Consider the following 25,923-nt stretch of genomic DNA (forward strand, 5'->3'; position numbering starts at 1 on the left):
GTGTGAAGAATGCGCGGATGGAGCAAGAGCCATCTCGACGTCGGGCACGTTGGAATGAGTTGGCAGCATCCGTTTACGTTGGCTGTGCACTCACGCTACATTGAACTATATACACGCCTTAACCGAGTGATTTTTTTCTGGCTTTTATTAGTTCGAATTTTGTATAATTAGAATTTTTGTAGCATCGCCGCGGAATTCGAATTAACGAGCTTTTACTGTGCCACCTTTCCTAATCCAAGTATTCTTCTTAATGTTTTTTTGAAGTGAACTGTTTTCCTGGATGCAACTCATATATGTCTTTTGAACCAAATCGCTGGGTGTGCTTGAGAAAGTCCACTAACAAACACCTGTGTTTTTGAATGAAGCCCTCCCAATGCTCATTTACTGCCACTAATGTGACTTCGATCATGTGCTAAGTAACCAAGAAAAAACATGTGAGGGAGAAAGCCTGAATGCAGTTACAGTGCTTCTTGTGTCCTTGCATAAATTTTGCTAGTGGACCAAGTCATTCCCCTTCTACCAAGCTTCTTTTAACAAGAAAGACTCTTCTAAAAAAAAAAAAAAAGGAGTCAGTTATGGTGGTGGTTTTTATTTTTTCTTTACCCTATATAGCTGTTATACATGGCACTAGGGCTGTGTCATAAACAGACCACAGGGCAGCAGCTATAGGAGGGACAATTGACTGTGGATGCCGACACGAGAGACCAGATAGAGGGGTAAATGTGACTAGATGTGGAAAACCTGCTTTAGCGGTGCCTGAGGGTGCAGAGAGGAAGCTTCAATATTAGAATATCCTTCCTGCCTCGTTACAGTGGATCATGGAGGGACCAATAGCATCAAGGCGTCACACACTCTGTCTACAAAGAGTGTGTGACGAAGCCGCATGGCAACAAGGACAATAGCGAAGTTCCCTTTCTGTCCACCAGACATTGCAAGCGTGCTCTGGGCTCCGAGCGCACAGAGAGCAGTCATGTCTTCTGGAAGCAGGGGAGAGTGAAGTTTCGCTTCCTACAGTACTTCCTTCATGGCATCATCATCATCATCAGCCTATATTTATGTCCACTGCAGGACGAAGGCCTCTCCCTGCGATCTCCAAATACCCCTGTCTTGCACTAGCCGATTCCAACTTGTGCCTGCAAATTTCCAACTTCATCCCCCCACCTAGTTTTCTGGTGTCCTCGACTGCGCTTCCCTTCTCTTGGTACCCATTCTGTAACTCTGATGGTCCACCATTTATCCATCCTACGCATTAAATGGCCTGCCCAGCTCCATTTTTTTTCCCCTCTTAATGTCAATTAGAATATAGGCTATCCCCGTTTGCTCTCTGATCCACGCCGCTCTCTTCCTGTCTCTTACCGTTAGGCCTAACATTTTTCGTACCATCGCTCTTCATGACATGGCATAACCTTCATGGCATAACTTTTGTTTGAACTGCGTTTGCCTTTTCTGCTTTTCTCACATCCTATTGCAGCCCTTGCACTTTCTGCCATAAATTATTTATATTATTTTCCCTCGCAGAGTAAAGCAGTTATAAGATAGCGCCTGTGATGTTTTTCCTGTCCCTATTCCATCAGTTTACTGGCACTGGAAGAACACAAAATGGATCACCTTCGTTGTGCTCAATGCAGAAAGCTAAGCTAGTTGGCACTTTGACATCCAAGAGGTTTCCTCCAAGGACACAATAAACACCATAAAAGAACAGAGAAAAAATGACAGGTCAGGAAGGAGACTGGCCTTTAAAAGGGCCCCTCACCATGCCCCATAGCAAATTTTGGTTATACGCTGGAGGTTGTTATGAGCCCTCTAGGAAGTGTTCTAACTCAAGAATTTTTCAAATTGGTTCATTAATAGACGAGATAGAAATATTTCAGCGCTGCGATCCCATGATTTCAGAGGCAAGCCTCACCGCCAACAGAGACACTTTCTTCATTTGCCTCCATCTAACCTTATCAAGCGAAATTTCTTTTCTGCGTTCTCCCCCATCAGAGCTGGAGGATCGCGTGATGCATACGTCACAAGCCCTGCCTTTTTTGTCTTAATTTTTTGTTGCACGTCGCATTTTCGCTGACGGTCTCGCGCGCGAGCTCTTGCATTTATCTTGTTTTGCATAGTGCACGATTTTGCGCGCTGTGCACGAGAATACCTGACTGGCAGTATAAGTCAGTGATACATGAACACTGAGGCAGACGCAAGCGGAGCACAGAGCATGATGACACGCTGGAACATGGTAGATAATGACACAGTTCCGTTTTCTGCGCGCACGGCTACACAACTTGGGAAAAAGCAGACGAAACGGAAGTACTACATCTCTCTTGCTAAGGTACTAAGTAAAACAAGAACACACAGACATTTGGTTTGTATGTTTTATTTTTTTTTTTTACTTTAATTTGTCTATTGAAGCAACCGAACAAACTACTAATGTTGCCTTGAATAATTCTCGAATTCACGTGTCAGTGAGAGTGACATCACAGCTCGGTGATGTACGCAGCGCACATGTGTGATTGACATAACTCTCTGGCTGGGAGCGCGGCACCCACGAAGAGAAGGGCAAATGGCATTTGGTTTGAAATTTAAGCTTTCTCCGTGGTGTGAAGCGATGTAACACTTAGCTGGCATGATCGTTAGCGCACATTGTATGCACTGCGCTTGTCAACTCAAAATGGCCAGACGTGGTGAGGGGTCTTTTAACTAGCTTTACTGCACTGAAAATGTATTCAATGCAGTAAAAATGGTTGAATACCAGTGACCTTCCTGTCCTGTTGCCTTTTCTCTGTTCTTCTACTGTGTTTCCTTTTCCTTAGAATCACTGAAGGAGGTCTCAGATTTTGTTATGCTCATCTTTCTTAACTCACCCAGGTGGTGGTCTTGGTGTTGTGGTCGATGAAGAACAGGCGCCCATTGGGAGCCACCTGCAGGGACCAGCCAGCTGGCAAACCCTCAGGACTCGGTTGAGGCGCTGACGTCAGCTGGGGCCGCACGTTGGCCTCCATGGGCTGCAGGCAGACGTAGCATGACAGATGTGTACTTCAACTTTCACGGGAAACTGATGTATGGACTTAACAGTTGCCAAACCAAGAGCTGTCAATCGATCCACATTTTGCAAAGTGCGAGAAGCAGCTCTGAAGCTTTAAAGGCACACTAAAGATAAATATTAGGTCGAGTTAAAGTGAGAGACTAGCGTTGCAAATTGTCCAGAGTGTCCCTTAAACCGAGAGCAGTTAATTTATTGTTCCAGATGAATTGGAACTACTGTTTGCCTTTAATGTCTCTTTAGGCACTTATTTACATCACGTGTCCACAGCACAAGAAACTGGCATACAAAAGAGAGGATGGGCCCTTGTCCTCCTTTACATGTTACATGTCTGTTATGTGTGCTGTGAGAACATTGACAGGGGTGCAACAGCTGAAATAGGATATGGAGCAATTTTTGGAGCATGAAATTCTAAGTTTGATAGAGAAGAAAGCTTACTTTTAGAACAGAAAACAAAAAGATGAAAACTTTTAGACCACCTATTTAAAAGGGCTGTCCAGCGGGCCGAGGAAGCCCCCAGGGCTCAAGAGCTCCTGGCCGTCACCTAGGCGGGACCCCCCATTTGCCCGTCCCACAAACTCGCAGGGCCTTTGAATAAAGTTATTTGACTGACTGACTGACTGACTGACCTATTTAAAATTAACCCTCAGCGATGTGACAGAGCTACAACACATTTAACTTCAGCGCAATCATGCTTTCACTTCAGTGGAGAAGGTTTTGCAAAAGTGACCAATGAATTCTGCAGAAACCCGCAAGGTATGGTGAATTTGTACCAACCTGCAATGCAGCTTGACCCAAATGCTTAGAATATTTATAGGACCAAGCAAAGAAGCATAAACCATAGAAAAAAAGGTTGGTATAAAAACTGCAAACAAATTTCTTATTTCTATTCCAAAGTGCTCTTATAAATTAGTAGCATCTAACTAGTCTAGAACATGACTAGCCAAAACTTATTTGTACACCAAAAAAGCTCGTCCACCTGAACAGCATGCTCTAAGTTACATTTAAGACAAGATGAAATTGCTCTAGCTAACTAACATCGTAAGCTAACTAAATTGCTAAGCTAACTAGCAGCATAAACGTGACTTGTGCAGACATCACTGACATGACATCAATGCTTTGCCTTTATCAACATTTTCTTTTCAAGCAGTTCCTTTTATTAGGAGCATATGGCCACTTCCTACCTTGTTTATGCCGTTTCGCTTCACACCTTAGTGAATAATTTCCTCAGCACTAGTGAGCAATGCTTTGCTGACCAACACTTGGTCCCCTAAAGCTCTCTTTTTTTTTGCTTCAAGAGAAGGCTGCTCTGAGGCAGACTTTTCTGTAGCCTTCTGCTAGCTTGTGCTTTCTTCGGCACTCATCCTATGTGCATACTTCGCATGAGACTGCTTCAACCTACACAATGTTCCTTTAAATTAGAAGCACCATGCCTTAACAGAGCAGAAATATGCATTCGTTGCGAAACCCGTGTCATACAAACTTTTGTTGACAACTGTGCTATTCTATTTCCACTGCCATTTTTTGGCATCACATAGACAAGGACAAAAGAGGAACACAGTAGACTTCCATTTTTTTTCGATTTTTCCATTAATTCAATCTCGACCGAAGGTCCCGGCCGGCACCCATGCATTTCTATGGATGCAAACCTCCGTTATTTCGATCTGAAAATTGGCCGTCACCAAATAATTCAAACTTGACTGGCCAGCTTCACTGCAATACAGCCATGTTATAGGGTGAAGCATACGCAATTATTGCAGTGAAGCATACCAAGAATAAAAGGGGCTACTGCCACGGGACCCATAGTGCGCATTCCTTAATTACAGTAAAATTCGATGATACGAACACGGCTAATACGAATTTCCGAATGATACGAATTTCTTTGTGGTCCCGGCTGATCCCCAATACTTTGCAACGTGCTAGAGAACGGTTGTTACGAATCGATTTCCGGCCTGCGTCGGTTGATACGAATAAACGCCACCCCCACCGACGGCCGCGAAAGAGAACAGCGCACAGTCATGCACTTTCTCCCGTTCTCTTTTGGTGCGGAGGCGCGGACGCGGCGCCGGACAGCGCGGACTCCGCGACTGGGCGCGAAGAGTTTGAAGCGGTGGCGCTTTTGTACTTTTCCTCCTTTTCGGTGGCCGCCCATCGGACGCAGTGGCTGCTGTGCTTCGGGCCGCGTTCTTTGTGTTTGCGCCATTTTACCTAATCACAGCGAGCTATGTCTACCGAGATAGGATTGTCTACCGAGATAGAAGGACATTAGAGACTTTTTATTCAAGAAATAAATGCTTTTTACGTACATGTGCCTGAGTGAGTTCACCTCTGACTCTTTAATTTAGCTACAGTCGAATCTCGTTAATTCGAACACGCTTATTTCGAACATACCGCGCACCGACAATGCTCTTAGCAGCGCGCCAAATCACGCGGCGGCGCCTCCGACCGGCATTGCTCCAACACCGCCGTAGAGCAAAAGCTCAGGAGAGACCCCTCAATGCCGCGCGTGAAGGAACGGGGAAAAAAAAAAAAAAAAACAACCCGCGGCGGAAATTTCACCCTCTCTCAAATTGCAAGGTCGCCGTTTCTGCAACGCGCCGGAACAAGCGTGTACGTGCCGACTAGTGTGTTCTAGACAACCGTATTCTAGCACACACTAGTGCCGACGTCTCAGCCACGTGGATAAAATGGCAGTGAACCCTTCTCCTCTATGCTTCCTCTATTTTATAGTCGCATGTTGACCTTGCACGCTGCGGCAGCAGCGCAGAGGGAAGCAGCGGCAGAGGCGCAGTCGGGCCAACGAAACTGCCCACACCCGCACACGCTCGCTTCCCGATAACGGCAGAAAACGAAACTTCAGGGAGCGGCTAAAATAAGCTGGCGCCAGCACGGCGGCGGGCGCGCACGAAGATGTGCGCACGGAGTCGAAGGTGAGAAAGCTACGAGGGAGTTGAGAGGGAGGGAGGGAGGGCGAGGGGAGCCACAGAAGCGGCAGAGTTGACGCGGCCAAATCCGCTTCCCTGCAGCCCTCCTCCCTCACCTTCGACGGTCTCCGCGCGCACCCGTGTGCCGGCGCCGCCTGCTCCCTGAAGCTTCGTTTTCTGCCGTTATCGGGAAGCGACCGTTAGCCGGCCTGGGCAGTTTCGTGGCCCGCGCTTGCTATGCGCTTGCTCGCTGCAATATTTCACGACTCGCACCGTTCGTGCATCGTGCTACGGTGCATGAATACTTCAAAAATACGTCCTTTTAATTCGAACAAATTTTCGGGCCCCATCGAGTTCGAATTATCGAGATTCGACTGTAGTTTTAATTGTTTCGATGATACGAATTTCGGCTAATACGAATATTTTTCGTGACCCCGTGAGATTCGTATCATCGAGCTTTCACTGTATACAGGCGCGCATGCGCTGTCTCCAGTCTCTATGCGAACATCTAAATGCCTAATAAGCATACTGGCAGCCATTTCAGAGTTGTTTCCGACGTTGCTGCGATGATTTCAGCCATTGTTTCAGCCGCCATGTGTGTCTCGCATATGAAACCGTTAAGGAGCTTAGTACGCTTTCCTTAATTATAAACACGCATGCACCATGCACCGAGAAGCGATAAAAAACCATCTGTGTTTTGGGAAAGCTAACAAAACAGAAGGTGGCAAGATGAAAAAAACTCCGAGAGTAGAGGGGACGTTTCAACCAAACAAAAGAGCAGGTGTCTAATAAAACCTCTGAAGGCCTGCCAGTAAACTGGCAGGCCTTCAGAGGAGATGGCACAGTACATAAGATGGCGCAGTAGCATTTGATGATCTTATTGCTCACCCTTCATACATTTCATCCCATTCCGATCCCGTTCAAAGTTGATGTTCCATTTTTTAGAACAAAAATGTGTCACGATTCTTTTATTGCCAAGACCAGCGCCGACTGGTACCACCTTCCTCCCTCCATTGCTGCCATTTATGACATTGACAATTTCAAGACAGCCGTATTTTCTGCCGTTTTCTAAAAATCTATTATTGTATAATTACGTACTGTTATTGTTTGTACTTGCCACTTCTTTCTGCAATGCTTTCGGGCCCCGAAAGTATGTGAATAAATAAATAAATGTGCAGCAGCATATGTAAATTAAGGAACACATGCTATGTCCTGTAACAGTGGCACCTTTTTACCCACTTCATATGCTTCACCGCATAACACGGCTGTAATGCGGGGAAGCTAATTTTAAAGGCAAATACTGGCAAGTGAACACCAGGTTGTGCTGTTTTATTGCGATAGCAATTATATGGACACTCAAAAGCAGATTTCTGCCGTCGGCGTCGCCGTCGCCGTCGCCGTGAGGTTCCGTATGACGTCATTTGGAGATGAAATCGTCGCCGCGCGCCGAACGCTGTATGTGCGAGTGAAAGGGCGCGAGGGGCGCGTCTTTCACGGGGAGTGAACGCACGGCGGAGAACAAACGCGCGTTCTGCGCCGTGCTCGCTTAAGGGCTGCAGAAGTAGGCGTCTCTTTTCTCCTTTACAATCACCATATATGTAGAGCAAACGCGCCTTCTTCGAACGCGCGAGAGGCCGTGGGGGAGGGGGAGGGAAGGGAGGCGACGTTTAGCTGCGGCACCAAGTGCCTATTTATATCAGAGGCTCCAGCAACAGTCACCAACGCCGCACGCATTTTGAGCTAACGCGGGCAAAACGCCGATGGCGTCGACAACAGTTCTGCGTGTTGTTGCTACCAAAGCCGCTCACCTTACTTCGTATGACATTGCTGTGTTGCTATCGCATTCATTGCTTCGCCCTTAGGGCGAAACTGTGACATTTTTTTTCTGCCATTTGTTTAATTCGACCTGCCGGATAATTCGACCAGTTTTGTCGGTCCCGTCAGGATCGAATTACCGGGAGTCGACTGTATCTTCGTACAGCAAATGGGTAAAACGTTCATAATTTGACATGATAAGTGCTACCAGAATACTAAACGCTAATGTAAAACACATAGGTAACATACCAAGGTAAACCGGCGCTGTGAGTTGGCACCAGGAGGCAGAGTTCCATTCTGCTGTGCGATAGCCTCCACAACACTGCCCCTCTGCACAGGTGGTGCCGCCTGCAGCAAAACATTCAAAATGAAAGCATCAGCCAAGCATGCTTTCTTTCAAACTTCTCCGGAACACTGTGTGGCGGTGCCTGCATGTGATCTAATCTAACTGCATTACATTGTCTGGGCTGCTTTGCAGCATAGCTTCTTGATAATGTAGGGCTGCACCCACGTTTATAGCTACTGTTCTTCCTTTTTTCATTTTGACACTATGTATTCCAAGCTTTTTGAATCACTTCAATAAGTGTTCTCATTCTTTGTTTACCTTTATTAGACTATTACAACATTTTTATTTCTGCCCCATTTTTTACTACTAACGGTGATCCTTGCCACTACCTAGATGCTCATTTCCACCAATATGTTTATTCTATAAAGATTCATAGTAGTGCAGTCAACGACCGATATTTCAAATGTTAGACTTTTTGGACGCCTTTGCGACGCCACCAAGCACCCCACAGAGCCAATGTATAAGATAGGTCTAAAATTTCAGACGCAGAAACCCGTTGCCGTCTGATCTGCCGGACTTTTTTCAGCGACTGCAGGTCCAAAACGACATTAATCAAAGCCACCACCAAAGCTACTCTGATTATCTCGCAGCCTCGAACCAGCGCCTCACACTGATCCACTGGCAGCCGTAGCCACCACTGCGGCAATGCTAGGCCTAGCCGTTTTGACGTTCGCTACCAAGCTTCCTGCTGTTCGTTGTGTTTTTATTGAAAGAATTTTCTGCGGTCAGCAATAGCATAAATGCCACCTTTGTCATCCTTGCCAATGGCTTCAAAGCGCGAAAAGCATGCAAAAGTCAAGCGTTGCATAGCCGGTTGCTAAAAGTCAGATTCGCCGCAATACGGCAAAGCTGACGATGCATTGAAGCATGCGCAATGCATTGCGGCAAAGCATACCAAGAGTGGAAAGGGGCAACTGTCACAGGACACAGTATGTACTCCTTAATTACACACGTGTGCACCTGCCGTCTCCTGTCAAGAATACAAACACCGATACGCCTAAAAAGTGTACTGGCAGGCCACCAGAGCTATTTAGGACGTGCCTGGTGTGATCTGAGCCCTCTGAAAAATTGGACGTTGACTGTACTATTAAGAATACCAGAGGATAATCTGGCATTAGTGTTACGCGTGCCTTAAGTACAGTGATGCATGAGAACAATGTACATGGGTTTGTCTAAACTTTTGTCCTTTTAGCTTTGAACAACCGTCTGGCTTATTACCACCTCTACATGAGTTGTCATTGCATATTCACCGTACGACAATTAGTAATAGACTCATTTAGCCTCTGACTTCTGCCATCGTACTGTTTTCAGAACATTACACATTTTTAAAAAGTCTGCATAAAACATTCAAAATAAACACCCAGGAGTGTCAATGGCCAGATGTTAAGATTTTGCGACAAACATTTTCCAAAGTGCTGAGACATTTATGCACTGGAAATGAATTAACAGAATGAATTCATTGTGAGCTTAGGACACTCAACTGCTCTACAGAAATGCTGTGCAACACAGCTGAACCAAGAGAAACAATAAAAGAAGTCAAGCTAGGCTTTATTAATGAAACTACCCCAAACTGCAAAAAAAACAAAAAAAAAACATGTCCTGCCTTTCATTTCCATTGTGGTTGAGTGACCGTAGTGCAAGATTTCGCGCTAGTTATCTCAGTAGAATACTCTACTGTTTATTTGTTCTTGCACTCATCCTCACAAGCATCAGCAATAAGCCACCACCAAAGACATAGTCAAACTGTCATATTCACCACCATCAACCTGTTTAGGACAAAGGCCTCTCCAGAGATCCCCATTTACCCCTGTTCTCTGCCAGCTGAAACCATGCTATGCACCAAAATTTCTTTATAACCAATATTGAAATTTCATGCACAATTTTTTTCCTAGGATAAAAAACCTAAATAAATGTTTTACGAGGTATAGTTTATGGTATACTGTGCAACAGATTATCATAAGCCGCAGCAACATCAGCTCTCGGAGAATAGAGTGCGAGTGCCAAATGTGGACGGACTTCACTGCTTTCACAGGTACAGTAGTCATCGTCACCACCTTTCACTTATTTTCATGTTTGGTCAGTAGTGCATTTTTTCAATAAAGCATTTGGTCACGGTGAGGCTGTTGGACTCTCTTGCATCCCCTGATGTTTTCCCCTCACAGCTCTCATATCTCTTGGAATCTGACTTCCCCTCGTGGCGCGTGCTTGGCGCTGGTGGTTGTGTAACTGTACGAGAGATGGCGCATGATTTGCCGCTAACACGACCTAATGGTGGGGATGCCCGAGAGAGAGAGAAAATGATTTAATGAAAGGCAGGGAGGTTAACCAGGACTGAGCCCGGTTGGCTACCCTACACTGGGGGAAGGAAAAAGGGGAGAGAGAGATTAAGAGAAGAATAGAAAGTTCACTCTTGATATCGCCGACGTAGCAACAGATCTCTGTTCTATCACTGATTATCAATCAGTCCGGGTCATAGACGGTCACTCAGTCCTGTAGTTTTTAAAAATCGCAGCAGCGCTTTTGTGGCCTTTTGCAGCTGTGATATTCGAGGCCATGGTCCCAAGATCTTGCTCAAAGTGAACGGTCTTCTATCTAGCCTATTGAGAACGTTGCAGAGGTCATGTCTTTCGTTTTGAAAAGATGGACAGTAGCATAGTAGGTGTTCTATAGTCTCATCGACAGCGCAGGCATTACACTCGGCGCTATCAGTCATTCCAATCAAACACGTGTAAGCATTGGTGAATGCAACACCCAAGTGTAAGCGGCACAGCATTGTTTCCTCATTTCGCGGAAATCCAGGCAACAGCCGCAGCTGTATAGATAGGTCGAGAGAATGCAACCAATGTTGGGCGAATTCAGTTGTATGCCACTTCTCCAATGTCATAGTTTGCGCTAGCTTGCTTAGGTGTTGGGCTGCGTCAGTCCTCGATAAAGGTACAGAAACAATATTTGCTCCTTCGTGTGCTTTCCTAGCAGCTTCGTCGGCGATGTCGTTGCCGGTGATACCGCAATGACTTGGCAGCAACTGAAACACGACGTCGTGTCCTTTTGCGATCGTATGGTGGTGCATTTCTCGTATCTCCGAGACGAGTTGTTCGCAGGACCCGCGACGGAGAGCTGACAAAAGACATTGTAGGGCCGCCTTTGAATCACATAATATTACCCACCGATTAGTCGGTTGGTTGTTAATATAATCAACGGCACCTCGGAGGGCAACAAGCTCCGAAGCGGTCGATGATGTCACGTGAGAAGTCTTGTATGTGATGCTCATTGATCGTGATGGTATAACCACTGCGCCGGTGGAGCTGGTCTGAGTGGAAGAGCCATCCGTATATATGTGGATTCGGTCAGAGTAGAAAGAATGCAAGCAATCGAGAGCTGCTTGCTTCAAGGCCAAAGTGGGCATGTCCGTGGGGATGCCCGGGTGCACAAGAAAATAGCCTCCTTCTCTATGGCTCTTGGAGTCTCCATCTATTTCTCAAAAGTGTTAATAACCCATTACAGAATTACAGAGAAAGCAGAAGGTGGACACATTTCATTTATGGAGCAGCTAAATTTTGGGAGAAAAAGGGCAGTAAAACCAACCTGCGGCTCTTCTGTGTGATTAGGGGCAGCGGAGTGATCGGCTGTCTCGTCAACGCTGATGTGGACCCTCCGCTGGAACTCCTGCGCCAGGTCTAGGTTCCGCTGGTGAGCAGCTGCACCCTCTTCTACACCATCACTCCTGCGCATGCAACGCATAGACCAGCCGCTAAATATGGTGCAAACCAATGGCCCTGTACAACTGTGAGGGATAGCAGCAGCAGTTACGCCTTACAAAGGCTAGAAACAAACAGGAGAGATTAGGTTGCAGTGCTTTTGTCCTTCAGCTCTGCTTTACAAGGCAAGAAGAGAGGAGATAGTGAAAAATGGGTATAAAGCACAGAGAAACAAGATGGACTTGAATACATTGTACCGTGTTTAACTGCTCGTTTCAGGAACTCGAGCTGGTTAGGCAGAAGCTAAGTGTAGTATAAATGTCACTGATAGTAGTTAGCCAACGGAAGAAAAATAACCATGCCTTGATGTCTTTACTTGCATGTTGTGATAAGGATTATAAGTGCCTCGCCAGATTTGCTGCTGCCTTTAATGCACAAGAACATACTTTTGTCAGGTTTGGATCCACATGCACATCAGTTCATGTTGTGTTAGCTGCTATACATCATTGTTCAAATCATCTGTGAGATGCCACTCATACTACGCACGAAAGTAGCAGCTAATATAATACCTCTTCCTAAAGGCATCATAATGCATAGAGGTAAACATAACGGAGAGACAGGAAGGTAAACCAGAGTAATCATAATGCAGCTACCCACTATTGTAACATAATATTAACTATATATGCCTGCTTCATAGGTACAACACGCAGACAACTTCATAGCTGTCAATCTTTTGAACATTAAAATTTGTAAAAGTCCCATGCACACAACACCGAGAGGTGAGGCGGGTGGGGCTGAATAGCATGCATTTTTTTTTATCTTACCCTGAGCACATGCCTTCTATAGAATAAATATGCACTTTATTAACAATGATTTAGCTTTAGATGCCGTACACAGGCAACTGCAAACTAGGAATCGCAGAGACTGACAAGCAACACAGTGCTTTTTAGTTTAGTGACATTTTCAGACATTTTCCTATTGATTTTGCCTGCTTCAGAAACTTGTCAGTATGAACTTGCTTGGAGCAAGTACCCTTCTCTTATGGTGTCCTTTCACCATTAAACAACTTCAAACAACTTCCAACGGAAGGTTTGGAGACATAGGTGAAACTTTTCCGCAAACAAAATTTATTTATCACAAAACATAACGAAACATACCTATGTTAAATTATAAAGCAAGCCCAAATTCATATACTACGCGAAAAATTCAGGAGTTCGCACAAACGAAACTTTTCGCAACTCATGGCAGCAATTACATGTACAATCACCACTTCATCAGTAACACATACGTGCCAGTCATTTAATGGTTGCCAATGCAACAATGACACTGTTTTACATGACACCAATCCTCCTTTCTCTCTATTTGAACACAATCACCAAAACTATTTCGGGGTCCCTTTAAAGCTTTTATCCTACTTGCAGCAGATATCTGCCATTTAACTCAGTGGCTGCACTTTCAGTTGGCTACCTAGATTACCACTTTTACCTCTGCAAGCAAGTATCTGGCATGATGCATCACTGTAGTGACAAGCATTGCTTTTTGCTGCCCCTCCTGCCAACAATATTGACAACTGTCTGATGCGAGAATTATGCTGACCTACAATGCACCAACACACGTTTATTATGTCACTTGCCGTTCCACCCATTAAGTTGACTGGCATTAATTTAGAACTTATTATACGCTAAATTATCTCTCCCACCCCTCCTCAACCAGTGAACGTAATCTATCAAAAAAATAAGGGGGGGGGGGGGAGGCAATGTCTCAGTGAATCATTTGAAAAAAAAAAAGCAATTCTGAGCATGCAAAATTACTTATAGTGATGAACACCTGAATCTGCATTTCGAATTTCTATAAGAGTGACATACTTCTGGAAGGAGCCGATTATTGTCTCCTCATGCTCGGTTGCAGGCGTCCACATAAGAATTAAACTTTGGCCACACTGCCGTGTCGTAGCCATTGGGTCATGCATTTCTTGATTAGTTTTTAACACTCAACTAGCCTCGAACCACACGAAACTTCAGGTCAGACCACATGCACGCTTGCCAGCGCGTGCTCACTCCTGGCCGCTTCTGGCTAGATGCCTTGGCAGACACCGCTCCCCCCCCCCCAGGTTGAGATATTCACAGTGCTTCAAAATGCCCAAGTCGGATGTGGCTACTATCCGTCTGTCAAGCTGATGCAAGACAAAGCTGGTCCACACCATTTAGCATGGCCAGACTGGAGCACATGAGCACTAGTGCACACTCCAGTCATGCCATACACATGGCAAATATTATGCATACGCACTACATTTGCTTGTAGCTGCATCTGGTACGTAGCATAGATACTGTGGTCACCATGGGGTGCCGCGATGAGCCTGTTCGCTGAGCTCACTGTGGTTCGCAGAGGCGGAGGCTATAACTGAGGACAACCACATATGGCGTGTCGTAGGTGCCAAAATTAGAAATAGTGGCGTCTACGTGAACCTCCAAAATCAAATTTGAACTGCGTGTCACAGTGACATTCACAAGGCAGAGTGTTGAGGGCATGCCCCCACTCTGCCGTAGCCTTCGCAGTGAAAGACATTCAAGAAGGAGCAAGAGCACCGCGAAGGGGATCAAAGGTGATCTTTAACTGCCAATAACTCTGCTCCTGCTGAACGCATTGACACACTTTTTGCAGTTGAAATAGTCTATTCTAACTTCAAATGCATTTCTTGACTTTGACAAAGAGTGTTTTGGGGCCCCTTCAAGAAAAGGCATGGCCACTGAGTACCCACCCCTGAATAGGACGCTCCCACTGCGTTGTGCGTGCCACATGGTTGACGTAATAGATACGCCCACAGGCGTCTTCCCGCTCCTCCCAGCCAGGTGGCAGTGGTGATGGAGGCGCTTCGCTGCCTGCAAACTCTGGACTGCTGCTGGTTGCGGCCCCCTGAGATGATGGCGGCCCGCCATCTTCCGCATCCACCACCTCCCAGCCCTGAGAGATAGAGTCATTAGTGCACTGACATGAAAACACACTGACATGAAATTTTTTTTATCTTTCGTTTTTATTTTTTGTCTTGGTATAAGTGAAATACAACAGACTCCCTTAGGACTAACCTTAAAAGATGTTGAATATTCATCTTTTGGTCTAACAAATACGGTGGCAGATTGGGCTTGTTTCGTTCTACAGCACTACACTTACAAGTTCAACTTGCAATACACTGTAGGTATGGCAAACGAAACAGAGGACCGCAAGTTGCTTCACATACCAGAGGCTTTGTCTTAAACAGACAAAGTCTTTGTCCTAAAGGAAGTCCGCCCTATATCGTACAATGATATGGCCACAAATATTGCAAAAATAAATTTATTGAATGTTGACAGTGTTGTGAGAAGAAACACATAATTTCATAAAAAGGCAGTTTTCTTTTGTTACACTGTTTTAGCAAGTTCTTGCTTTCCTCATCGCAGTGCCTTAGATTTTGTGGGGATGCGCGACTCTCGCGCGTCCCCTGATGTTGTTTTCTCCGCATAGCTAGCGTCTCCTGTAGTCCGGCTTCTCCGCGTGGCTAAGCGCCGGAGGCGGTCGTAGCGGTTGCGGCGCATTGCGAGAGATGGCGCGAGTGTCGCGATGCTAATGCCACCGAACAGCGAGGTAACTTGGGAGAAAAAGGTCGAAGGCGTTTCCTCTTCGGGTTGGGATCGGTGAGCGATGCGGACGTCCCGCGCGTGCGCCAATCCACGCTTCGCAAGACCGTCTCTCGTGGCTACGAGCAGGGCACCGGTATGGACGAACACGGATCGTTCGAACGTGCCACCGTTCGTGTGACCGTACACATGAACGACTAGGCAATGGTGTCATAGCATGGGGCAAACATATTCGCTCGCTATCCGGTCGCGGTGAGTCGGACTTCCTTGATTTGTCGTGCACCCATGTGAATGTTCTATGCGTGGTAGTTCGGCTAGCATGTGTCAGTGTATGAAAGATGCAATAAATTCCCTTTTGATTGTCTGCACTACTGTGTTGTCATTCCTTTGTCCCAAGAGCACATGTGAGACCCCACAATTTCTATAATAATGCTCCATGACCACACACACCTCATAACTTCTACAATGTGGTACAGCTTTAGCAACTCAAGAGCATAGCTTGTTAAACACACCTCATCTGTAGAGCTCTGGTTTGCGTTCTCAGCTGCTTGCATCTCCCCATCAGGCAGGTAGGCGTGGTAGACCTGCAGGTGGCCCTTGACCCGGGACTTGGCGCTGCTGAAGAAAAGGCAGCCTATCTCGCAGGGTTGCAGCAGCCGCGTTCAATGTGCACTCTGTCTTACAAAGAATGCTGGGACTGATTGCTTATAGTGCAGACGACACATGGATGAGGTGAACATACAGACAACACATATGCTTTCTTTGAACCTTTAAACCATGATGTCTGTTTCTTTTCTTTATGATTCAAGATTCCACAACCTTCAGTAGTAATCATAGGGGAAACGCGTACATGATGCCCCGCCATCTCAGCATGCCCACTCTGCACACATGGCAGATTACCTCTAAAACAGCGCATGCGAGTTGCATATTTACATCCATGATGCACAGCCACAGCCGCGACATTACCGTGAGCTCCCTTTTCACTTGCCCCCTTTTCCCTTGCTCGCGCAGGAAGACAGCGCTCATCAAACCACCATCCTTTTCGGCTCACCTTCGCTCGCTTTCACTCGCACCTAAAACATACAGCGTGCGGGGAGCGATAGGATCTTATCGTACTTGGACTTTATACGGAACATGACACTGTTCCGCTTCAGCGGTAACTCTTGGTCGTATAGCAAGTGATTCGAGAGGTGCGTTCGCAAGCAGCCATTTGTAATTCAGCCCTTTGACCATCTGCCTTCACGGGAGCTTCCATTAATTGTCTCGGTATTCCTTTGCGGTGGCAGTAAAATTTCGTTAAATTGAAATCGTATATAGTAACACTTCATTATATTGAGGTTCTAAATGCATGCTGTTCTGTCGACAAGAAGTTATGACAAGTTAAAAACTTCATAATATCGAGAATTGCATTATTTTGAAGTTCATTATATAGAGGTTTAACTGTATAACGTTGAGGGCTGAAAGCATCATCGTCAGCCTATATTTATTTACACTGCAGGACGAAGGCTTCTCCCTGCGATCTCCAATTACCCCTCTCTTGTGCTAGCCGATTCCAACTTGCACCTGCAAATTTTCTAAGTTCATCACCCGACCTAGTTTTCTGCAGTCCTTGACTGTGCTTCCCTTCTCTTGGTATCCATTCTGTAACTCTAATGGTCCACCGGTTATCCATCCTACGCATTACATGGCCTGCCCAGCTCCATTTTTTTTCTCTTAATGTCAATTAGAATATCGGCTATCCCCGTTTGCTCTCAGATCCACACCGCTCTCTTCCCGTCTCTTAACGCTAGGCCTAACATGTTTCGTTCCATCGCTCTTTGTGCGGTCTTTGTTCTCGAGTGTCTTTCCTAACCTCCAAGTTTCTGCCCCTTAGCACCGGTAGAATGCAATGATTGTACACTTTTCTTTTCAATAACAGTGATAAGCTCCCAGTCAGGATTTGGCGATACCTGCCGTATTAAAAATTATGAGGTTTTACGTGCCAAAACCATGATCTGATTATGAGGAATGCTGTAGTGGGGGACTCAGGAAATTTGGACCACCTGGGGTTCTTTAATATGCACCTAAATCTAAGTACATGGGTGTTTTCGCATTTCGCCCCCATCGAAATGTGGCCACCGTGGCCGGGACTCGATCCTGCGACCTTGTGCTCAGCAGCCTAATACCATAGCCACTGAGAAACCACGGCGGGTACCTGCCGTATGCACTCCAACCCAATTTAATTCTTCTGTAAATTTCCTTCTCATGATCAGGATCATGAAAGCATGCGTGTTAAAAATAATTCTGGCCTTTCCGTCAACGCAAAAGCCAGAACAATTACAGTGGAATCTCGATGATACGAATCTCATGGAGTCACGAAAAATATTCGTATTAACCGAAATTCGTATCATCGAAACACAATTAAAACTAGTTAAATTAAGGGGGAACGCGGGGATCAGATCGCGAAAATCGCGAGAAAAATCGATTTTTGAAAACCTCGCGTTTGGGTATCTGCAACGCCTAATCTACGCTGCATCAAAATGGTTTGGCTGAAAACGCACTGAAAGTACCCGAAAAAGTTTAATTCGTCAGTGCGCAGGGTGAGAAAACAGCTTTAAATCGCACAAAATCACCGCAGTTCACGGAGCGATATCTCGTATTTCCCGCCACCGAGCGCCGCCATCTTGGTATCGTTCGAAAGCTCAAAGTTTCGCCGTTCCGCTTCTCAATTCGTCCGTCGTCGCCAACTTGTAACAAACGCACAAACACCAAAGAAGCGCGGGTCTGCGATAGGTAGTCACACGGGCTCTCTGATAAAAGCGGGCCTCCGATTGGCTGCCGTGCTGAAAGGCGTCTCTCCATTGGTTGCTGCTGTGGCAGGGGCAAGATGGCAACCGCAGCTGTCTGCTTCGTAAACCACGCCGGCGTCTTCACTTGACACACAGAATTCGGATTACTGAGAACTCCCAGGTTAGTGATGGATCGTCGCTCGTTGGCGAATAAACTTTGGACGAAGCACTTCTACAGGAAGCGCTTCTACAGGAAGAAAAATACGGCGATTAGCGGGAGAAGCGGAGGTGCACCCGACTGAACGAGCGCAACCTTGCACCGTGGATTACGTGCCGTGCTATCTTGCACCGTGTGACTCCAGCAGCGAAACCCACAATCGCCCTGTGCCATCGGCACCAATAACGCAGCCGACGGAAGACGCGCCAACGGAGGCTCCCGCGCCTCGGCGTACGGCCGCGCGAATCAGCTGAGATCGTATCTCGGTAGACATAGCTCGCTGCGACTAGGCAAAATGGCGCAAAAAAGAACGCGGCCCGAAGCACGGCAGCCACTCCGCCCGATGGCACGCGGAAAACCACAAAAGCAACAAAAGCGCCACCGCTTCGAACTCTTCGCGCCCATTCGCGGCCTCTGCGCTGTCCGGCGTCGCGTCCGCGCCTCCGCACCAAAAGAGAAAGGGAGAAAGCGCGTGACTGCGCGCTGTTCTCTTTCGCGGCCGTCGGTGGGGCGGCATTTATTCGTATCAACCGACGCGGGTCGAAAATTGATTCGTAACAACCGTTTTTAGCACGTTGCAAAGTAATGGGGCTCGGCCAGGACCGCAGAAAAATTCGTATCATCCGGAAATTCGTATTAGCCGTGATCGTATCATCGAGGTTCCACTGTACACTGTCTGGTATGAGGGAACCATACACTTTGGCTGGATCACAGGAGTAATGCAACTTGTTCTTGAACACTGGCTGTGCAGAGCAGCAGTTGCCTATCCCGAGCAATTTCCACTGGGCAAATGTGAGCTTCAAATGCATCAAGATGCTGGTGAAATATTTGCCACATAGTTCACTGATCTGTTTTGGCCACTTTAAGGTAACCTGTCCTATGGAATGCACCATGCCATATTGGTTCCTGTAATGGTGTTTCACACCAACAATTATCTTGTCACTAAGCTACTGGTGGGTCCAGGTAAAAGTTGCATTCACAATTTGAAAGTGCTACTCATGCCTGAAGTACTTGTGTACAGCAGTCTACAAATTTACCACACACATTACCTTCCTCCAGACATGAAGAAATTGCCTCAGTCATCTGAAGCAGTTTATGGTTCATTACAAACAGCATTAACACAAGCCAAAGAAGAGATGGAGTTGAAACGAGGGCTATTGTCATCTATGCTTTTCTTTAATGCTGTGCTGTTGCAGTCTTTTTTTTTTTTTTCATACTGCCTAAAGGTCACTGACAAAGGTCACTCTCTCAAAGATTTCCAACTACCTTAGTCCAGTGTACGTTTACACATAGCTGCCAGCTTTTATTATTTTATTATAAAATGCTCTATTTTCAGACCCTGTTTATGACCATTGTACAAACACTAATAATTAAAAAAATTATAATCTGTGTCCAGCTCAGGGCAAAACTGTTCTCATAAAAGACAAATGCAGTCGCTGATTGAGTTTCAGAGCCCGATTTCTTGGACCTGCTTGATTGTTCAGTTCGATCTGCAGCATCGCTACAATCCATAGAAGCAACGTAACAATAGCAAGCAAAATTTTAGCCACTGTTACATGAATATTTCAGGAATAAATTTTATTAATATTTCCACATTTTTTGAGACATAGATCATTCAAGCAGCAACTACTACAAAAAAGTGAGCCTGTTTACAGCATCCCTTCAGAACATAGTTGGTGAATAATATTAATGAACAGTCAACATCTTGAGCAATACAATCGTAAGTATTTTTTGGCTTCGACAGTAGTATTTTCTTCAAATCATAAAATTGGCACGTGTGTTTACAACAAATGCCCTCAAAAGAGAGGGAGTAAGGTTACCCAGCCAATCTAGGAGACAGCAGTGGCTCAATCTGGCTCTGAATAAAGTTAGGTTAGGTTAAGTTACTGCCGCACTGTCAAACACCATAAACCCTGTTCCCACCTTTACCACAAGTGGTATGTACTCACAGCAAACATTCTGCAGAATTTTACGTCTGAGCACATTCACCCCGCTCCTTGCTACTTTTTTCCAATTGCACATTCTCTCTTACGCATGTTCGTCTTCATAAAAGCTTTGCGTCACACTTTGTTTCTCATAAACAATTCTCTATGTTGATGTCGTTGGAGGCAACTGAGAAATCCAGTGCTGGCAACCTAAAGTCAACAGTTGCTAGTGACCAGAGACAGAACATAAAGAGAAGACAGGACATACAAAAAAAAAAAAAGAAGCAATGAGGAATTCAGTTATCACAAACTATACAAACTCTGCCAGACTTTATACCATCACTGTACTAAGATGACACTTTGTTTCAAGCACCTCTATAAAAACCCTAAGTAAATTGACTACACATCTGTGCACAAAAACAAACATTATTGCCCGGACTGTTAGGTCAGAAAGCATGGCGACTTAACTTGTCACATTCTGCGGGTTCGCTGCAGCATTAACACTCTTGATGCTCGCTGTGCTACAGCAAACTGCCATGAAATACACAGCAAAATTTTAGCATAAGCAACAAACTTTCATTTCTTGTTGCATCTTGTGGGGATGATCGACTCTCACGCGTTCCCTGGTGTTGTTTTCCCTGCATGGCTTTCGCGTCTCCTGTAATCCGGTGTCTCCGTGTGGCTGAGCGCCAGCGGCGGGTGGTGTGGTTGCGACATATTACGAGAGATGGCGCGAGTGTTCCGCTGCTGGCGCAACCTAGCGGCAGAGTTACTAGGGCGCAAAAGGGAGGAGGCTGTTCCTCTTTGGCTTGGGGTCGGCAAGCTGCATGGATGTTCCACGCATGCGACACACTTTCTGCTAGATCGTCTCACAAGGCTTCGGAGCAGGGTACCGGAATGGACGAACATGATCGTTTGAACGTACCACCGTTCATATGACCGTACACGCGAACGATTAGCCGTTAGTGTCCAGCATATTCGCTCGCTATCGGGTCGCGGTGAGTCAGACTTCCTCGATTTGTCGCACTCCCATCGGCATGTTCAAACGGCAATAATTCGGCTAGCAGGCATTAGTGTATGAAAGGTGCAATAAATGGCCTTTTCATTGTTTGCACTAATGTGTTGTCTTTCCTTTGTCCCAAGAGCACGTGAAAGACCCCACAATCTTTACAGCAAGCAATAGATTGGCAAGCAAAAACTCCACTGCATTTAGACTCTTTAGAGAAGTTTATAGAGTGCCTTTATAAAAAACAAGTTGCCGCAAAATTTTCAGCTGTGAACCCTGCATTCTTTTAGAGTATGAGCAACAGACTCATGTATTTTTGCAATTTCAATGAACTTTATCCTCTCAACGTAATAACAAAAAAACTAAATACAAAATATTTCTTGCAAAGACCTCAAACTCAGCCATCCGGCACATAAGTTCATGGACAACCATGATGAAGCTGCAGCATTCACTGCTTCTACAATAGGGCCTATAAGTAAGTGTTGTTGCATTTTACCGAAATGGCCCCTAGTGGCCGAGAATTGCACTGACGACCTAGCACTCAGTAACAGACCGACACAGCCACTGAGCCACCACAGCAGGTCCTCTGCGAATGTTCGCAGGAGGTGGTCACACACATTACAAGATGCTGTGCTACACTTTTGCCTCTTTTTTCAGAAGTTTGGTTTTACTGATTGGATTTTACATCACGAAACTGCACAACAGGCAAAGAGAGTGTATGTGCATTGTAGAGGAGAGCTCTGAATCCAATTTCAAGCCCTTAGGCCCTTCTAAACTTCTAAATAAGGATTAGTAAATGTGCAAGCATTATGGCATTCTGCCTAGGGCCATTTTTTCCTGCATGCAAAACAGACCCAGGGTGGCATTTTGGGAAGGGCGCAACAAACCTCGTTGCACCTCACCCTTCTTCAGCAGTGGGTCACAGGCCATGTCGGATTCCGTATGATGCAAATTGGATTCCATTTTGCATTTTTAGTCACTCCCTTTTAATGGCAGTTTGCTCCAAGAACAACAAACCAATACTCAGAAACCAACGTGTTGACTTTTTCCACTACAATTTCTTATGCCTGACGAACTGATGTTTATCAATACAATACATGTAAACTTGGCGCCATGGTAGGAAGGGGCATGATAATTCGCTCTGCCTGGGGCGGCAGAATACCTTGAAACACTGCTGCCTGTAACACCGTGCTCTACAGTACGACATCACAGCTGCTAAGCCCTCATGGACGGTATGCCTCAAGGACATGCCATGCCACCATTGTAAAGGATTCTTTTTGCAGTGCAGGGAAGACATTTTTAACGTTTTTGAAGAAGTGTCTTATCATACTATAGAAGCACCTACATATGTTCACTGTTCAGTGAACAAGCAACGAGCGCTTGACATGCAAAAAGAAAAAGAAGAAAAAAGTACAATGAGAGAGGTTCCTGTCACATGCCAGGTCTGGCTTACCTGCGTGGCCGGAGCAGGTAGTATTTGTGAGGGATGTGCCTCCCTGGTCGTTCCACAGGTATGGCCGCCAGGGGCAGCTCCACCAGACCCAGGAAGTCATCGCGAGTCTGTGGCATTGAGCGCACACCAGACACTGTGACAGCAGCGGGCACACTGTTCGATCGAATTCCTCGCCATAAAGACTGTGAAGGATCCAAAATGCACGAGTGCATTGACATGGCATCAGCCATCAAAGTAGAGAGAGAGTGAGAAAGAGGCCATACAACCAAGCGCCTGTGCCTATGGCATACCTAACCATCATAACCTGTGCACTCGTCACTCGTTCTGTGTGCACAGCAATGGTCAGCTTACCAGTCTGTTTTCATCAAAGACTTCCATGACTATCTTGTGCTCCTGAGGATCAACCTGGAAGAAAAATTGCACACAAGCTAGTCTTAAACCATCCCCGATGCGAAAAAAAAAGTGAAAGGTCAGCAAATCAAGCATGCTATTACAGGCCACAGGCCATGAGTCTTTACCTTGATCACAAACTCTTCATCCCATTTTGGATGCAGCGTCTAAAGAAGATCAATAAAAGAGAATGAAGTAATAGCACTGCCAAGATCAGCTTAATTTATATAAACAAAGTATATCTCAAGTTAAAAGTAACTCGCTGAAGCTTTCTGTTTCAGGTTTGTGAAAATGAATGTGCCTGCAACCCGAGTATGTCCTTGCCAAATGAAATTTTTATTCCAGCAGCAGGTTTTCATTATGCGACGTGCACTTCAAACTGCTTGAGTAGATGTTACATGAAAGTGCATGGTGCTCGCCACTGTCACACTGCCTCAAATACGAGTATGAGCAAAAACTAAAGGGCATATACACTTACAGACTGTAAAAACTATGGCAACAAGCCATCAACCACAGATGGTAACATCATCATGTTTCATCAATTCCTTGCTTTTCCATTCTATATCTACTGACAGTGTAGCTATGGTTATTCTATTTTCAGCAGCACACCACTACAACTTTCTTAGACAAGCCACCTTTATTACTGCTAAATCGTTCCCTTTAGATGCTCACGCTGGGTAAGAGCACTAAGAGCAAACAAACTTTCAGCCTTCCAGATGCCAGTAATAACTTTTGCACAGATTGCCTGTGTATAACCAAGTACCCGTACATGACCAAGCACTGAACGCTAGGTTTAGCTGGCAAAGTATTGTCATAATGGCAGCAGGAAAACATTTCCTTTGCCACTTTCATTTTTCCACTAACCTTCATGACAACTTATGTCCCCCTTTGCCACCAGGGCCACATACATTTTACTAGACTTTGCCACAAGTTTGTCACTGCTCCTGGTGATAAATGTAGACATGCAAATAACACGCTATGGCACCTAAAGGCCCTGACCAATGCAGATAAAAAGATGAACATGGCCATAAGCAATAGTCATTAGCAAGGAATGATAAAGCAAGTCTATGTCATCCTCTATGACTGAACACTAGTGTGATTACTAAAATGGCTAAATAAAGAACCACGTTACAGGCAACAATCTGTAGATGCCCCTTTGCCATGAGCACTGAACCATGTTTTTGTGAATGTATGTGTGGCTGAATGTCACCATGGCAACTAACATGGTGCTACAGGTAAAAGCCATTATTAGTGGACACAAGTTGCTTGCATATTCAAGCCCCCAAAGTCTGCTTGGGTTTTGCTGGGACCCAAGTGGCTTTCATAGGAAAGTGCAATGCAAGCTCTCTTGCATCCCCTAACCTAAAGCTCTCTAATGACTGTGCCAGTTGCACCGACAGGAAGGCACAATTTAGGCGATTCTGTACAACATCATTGCAGTTTGTAATTCAAGCAACATTATTATCGGGGTTCATGCAGAACATCTGACTCAAAATTCACGGACAATTCAAATATTTAAAGCCCAAGTTCAAGGAGGGGGGAAACAAACCTTGTTAGTACGCATACACTGAAAAGTACTGAAATCTCCTTCTTAGCTGCAATCTCTTGCAGCTAAGTAGCTGCTGAGTTGGACACACACTTCAAGCTCTTAAGATCACTGTTCTAAGTTTACTTCCCCATTGTACTGTGTAAGTCGCCATTGGGTATGATTGTTAGTCAGACTTAAGCCTCAGATACTTATGTTAAAGCCAAAGGGCTGAAACTTATTTCCACCAGACATTTCTAGAACCTGTGGCTCTAAAATGCAGCCATAATGGCTACGGTGAGAACCAACTAGCAAAACTACAAAACAATGGAAGAAACACAGTAAAATCTAAATTTTCTTTTGCATTCTGTGCATATATTCCGTGAATTGTACGTGAAGCTGTCATGCATATGTAACCAAAGTAGGGCGCATGAGAATGGCAATCAAACATGTTAGAAGGTGTTCCACTTGCACAACTGCAAATAAAGCCCTGCTTGGTGAAGCCTCCCCAGTTCAGTGAAACCCACTGTTCTGGAGAGCAAATATGTCGGCTGCAATCCTTCAGGGATCACTCACCTTCTTTTTGGTTTTTGTGTAGAGTGAATCCAAAACCGTGTAGCTGTCGCCCCTAGCCTTGACAAGGTCAATTCGCACATAGGGATCGCTGTAAAATTGTGCTCAGTAAGCCTATAGAAGGTGTAACATGCACCAAACTGTACGATTCACAAACTAACTATACAGCCAGATGCAGACACAGGTACTCGCAGTTTTGAGCATCTATTGAGCTCTGCAAATATAGCTAACTGCTCAGAACATTTTCTGCCTTGTTTCTCCTCAGCAACCTACTTATGAACATACAAATTCATTAGTTTTGATTCTTGGCTCTGGCAAGCAAACAAAACATTATTTGGCAATGATGGACAGGTGTTACAAACAACCTAACAAACTTTGCAAATTCTAGGAAAACAACCGCAATGACATGTAAAGATATTAAAACAACACCATAACCGAATACAGACATTATTTGACATGTATCAAAGTACTCACAGCACAACATAACGGCAAAGCGTTGATGTTTTAACGCATACCATCTGCTATTCCATTAAAATTAAGTGGAGACATGATGGAAGGTACAAAGTTCAATTAATAGCTTGGAGCCCTCATACTGATGAATATGCTTTGACAGAATATGAGTGCGTAATATTTTCTTTTTC

General features: G+C 45.3%; 1 protein-coding gene across 6 annotated transcripts in view; it reads right to left on the bottom strand.

Annotated features, from left to right (window-relative positions):
- LOC119442655 (E3 ubiquitin-protein ligase NEDD4) overlaps positions 1–25,923 on the bottom strand; it is a 42,828-nt gene that overhangs the window by 15,355 nt on the left and 1,550 nt on the right. Inside the window, exons 3-11 of one of the 6 annotated variants that reach the window (XM_049662282.1) lie at positions 25,286–25,373; positions 23,313–23,351; positions 23,146–23,199; positions 22,795–22,976; positions 15,938–16,040; positions 14,573–14,775; positions 11,702–11,840; positions 8,020–8,118; positions 2,853–2,993 (exon numbers count right to left, since the gene is read on the bottom strand). In XM_049662282.1, coding sequence (XP_049518239.1) covers positions 2,853–2,993; positions 8,020–8,118; positions 11,702–11,840; positions 14,573–14,775; positions 15,938–16,040; positions 22,795–22,976; positions 23,146–23,199; positions 23,313–23,351; positions 25,286–25,373 — 1,048 coding nt within the window. Of the gene's footprint in view, positions 1–2,852; positions 2,994–8,019; positions 8,119–11,701; positions 11,841–14,572; positions 14,776–15,937; positions 16,044–22,794; positions 22,977–23,145; positions 23,200–23,312; positions 23,352–25,285; positions 25,374–25,923 lie in introns of all 6 variants that reach the window. The other 5 variants (XM_037707614.2, XM_037707615.2, XM_049662283.1 and 2 more) reach the window with 5 other exon arrangements.

This window comes from Dermacentor silvarum, chromosome 2 (genome assembly GCF_013339745.2).
Source record: "Dermacentor silvarum isolate Dsil-2018 chromosome 2, BIME_Dsil_1.4, whole genome shotgun sequence".
NCBI lineage: Eukaryota > Metazoa > Arthropoda > Arachnida > Ixodida > Ixodidae > Dermacentor > Dermacentor silvarum.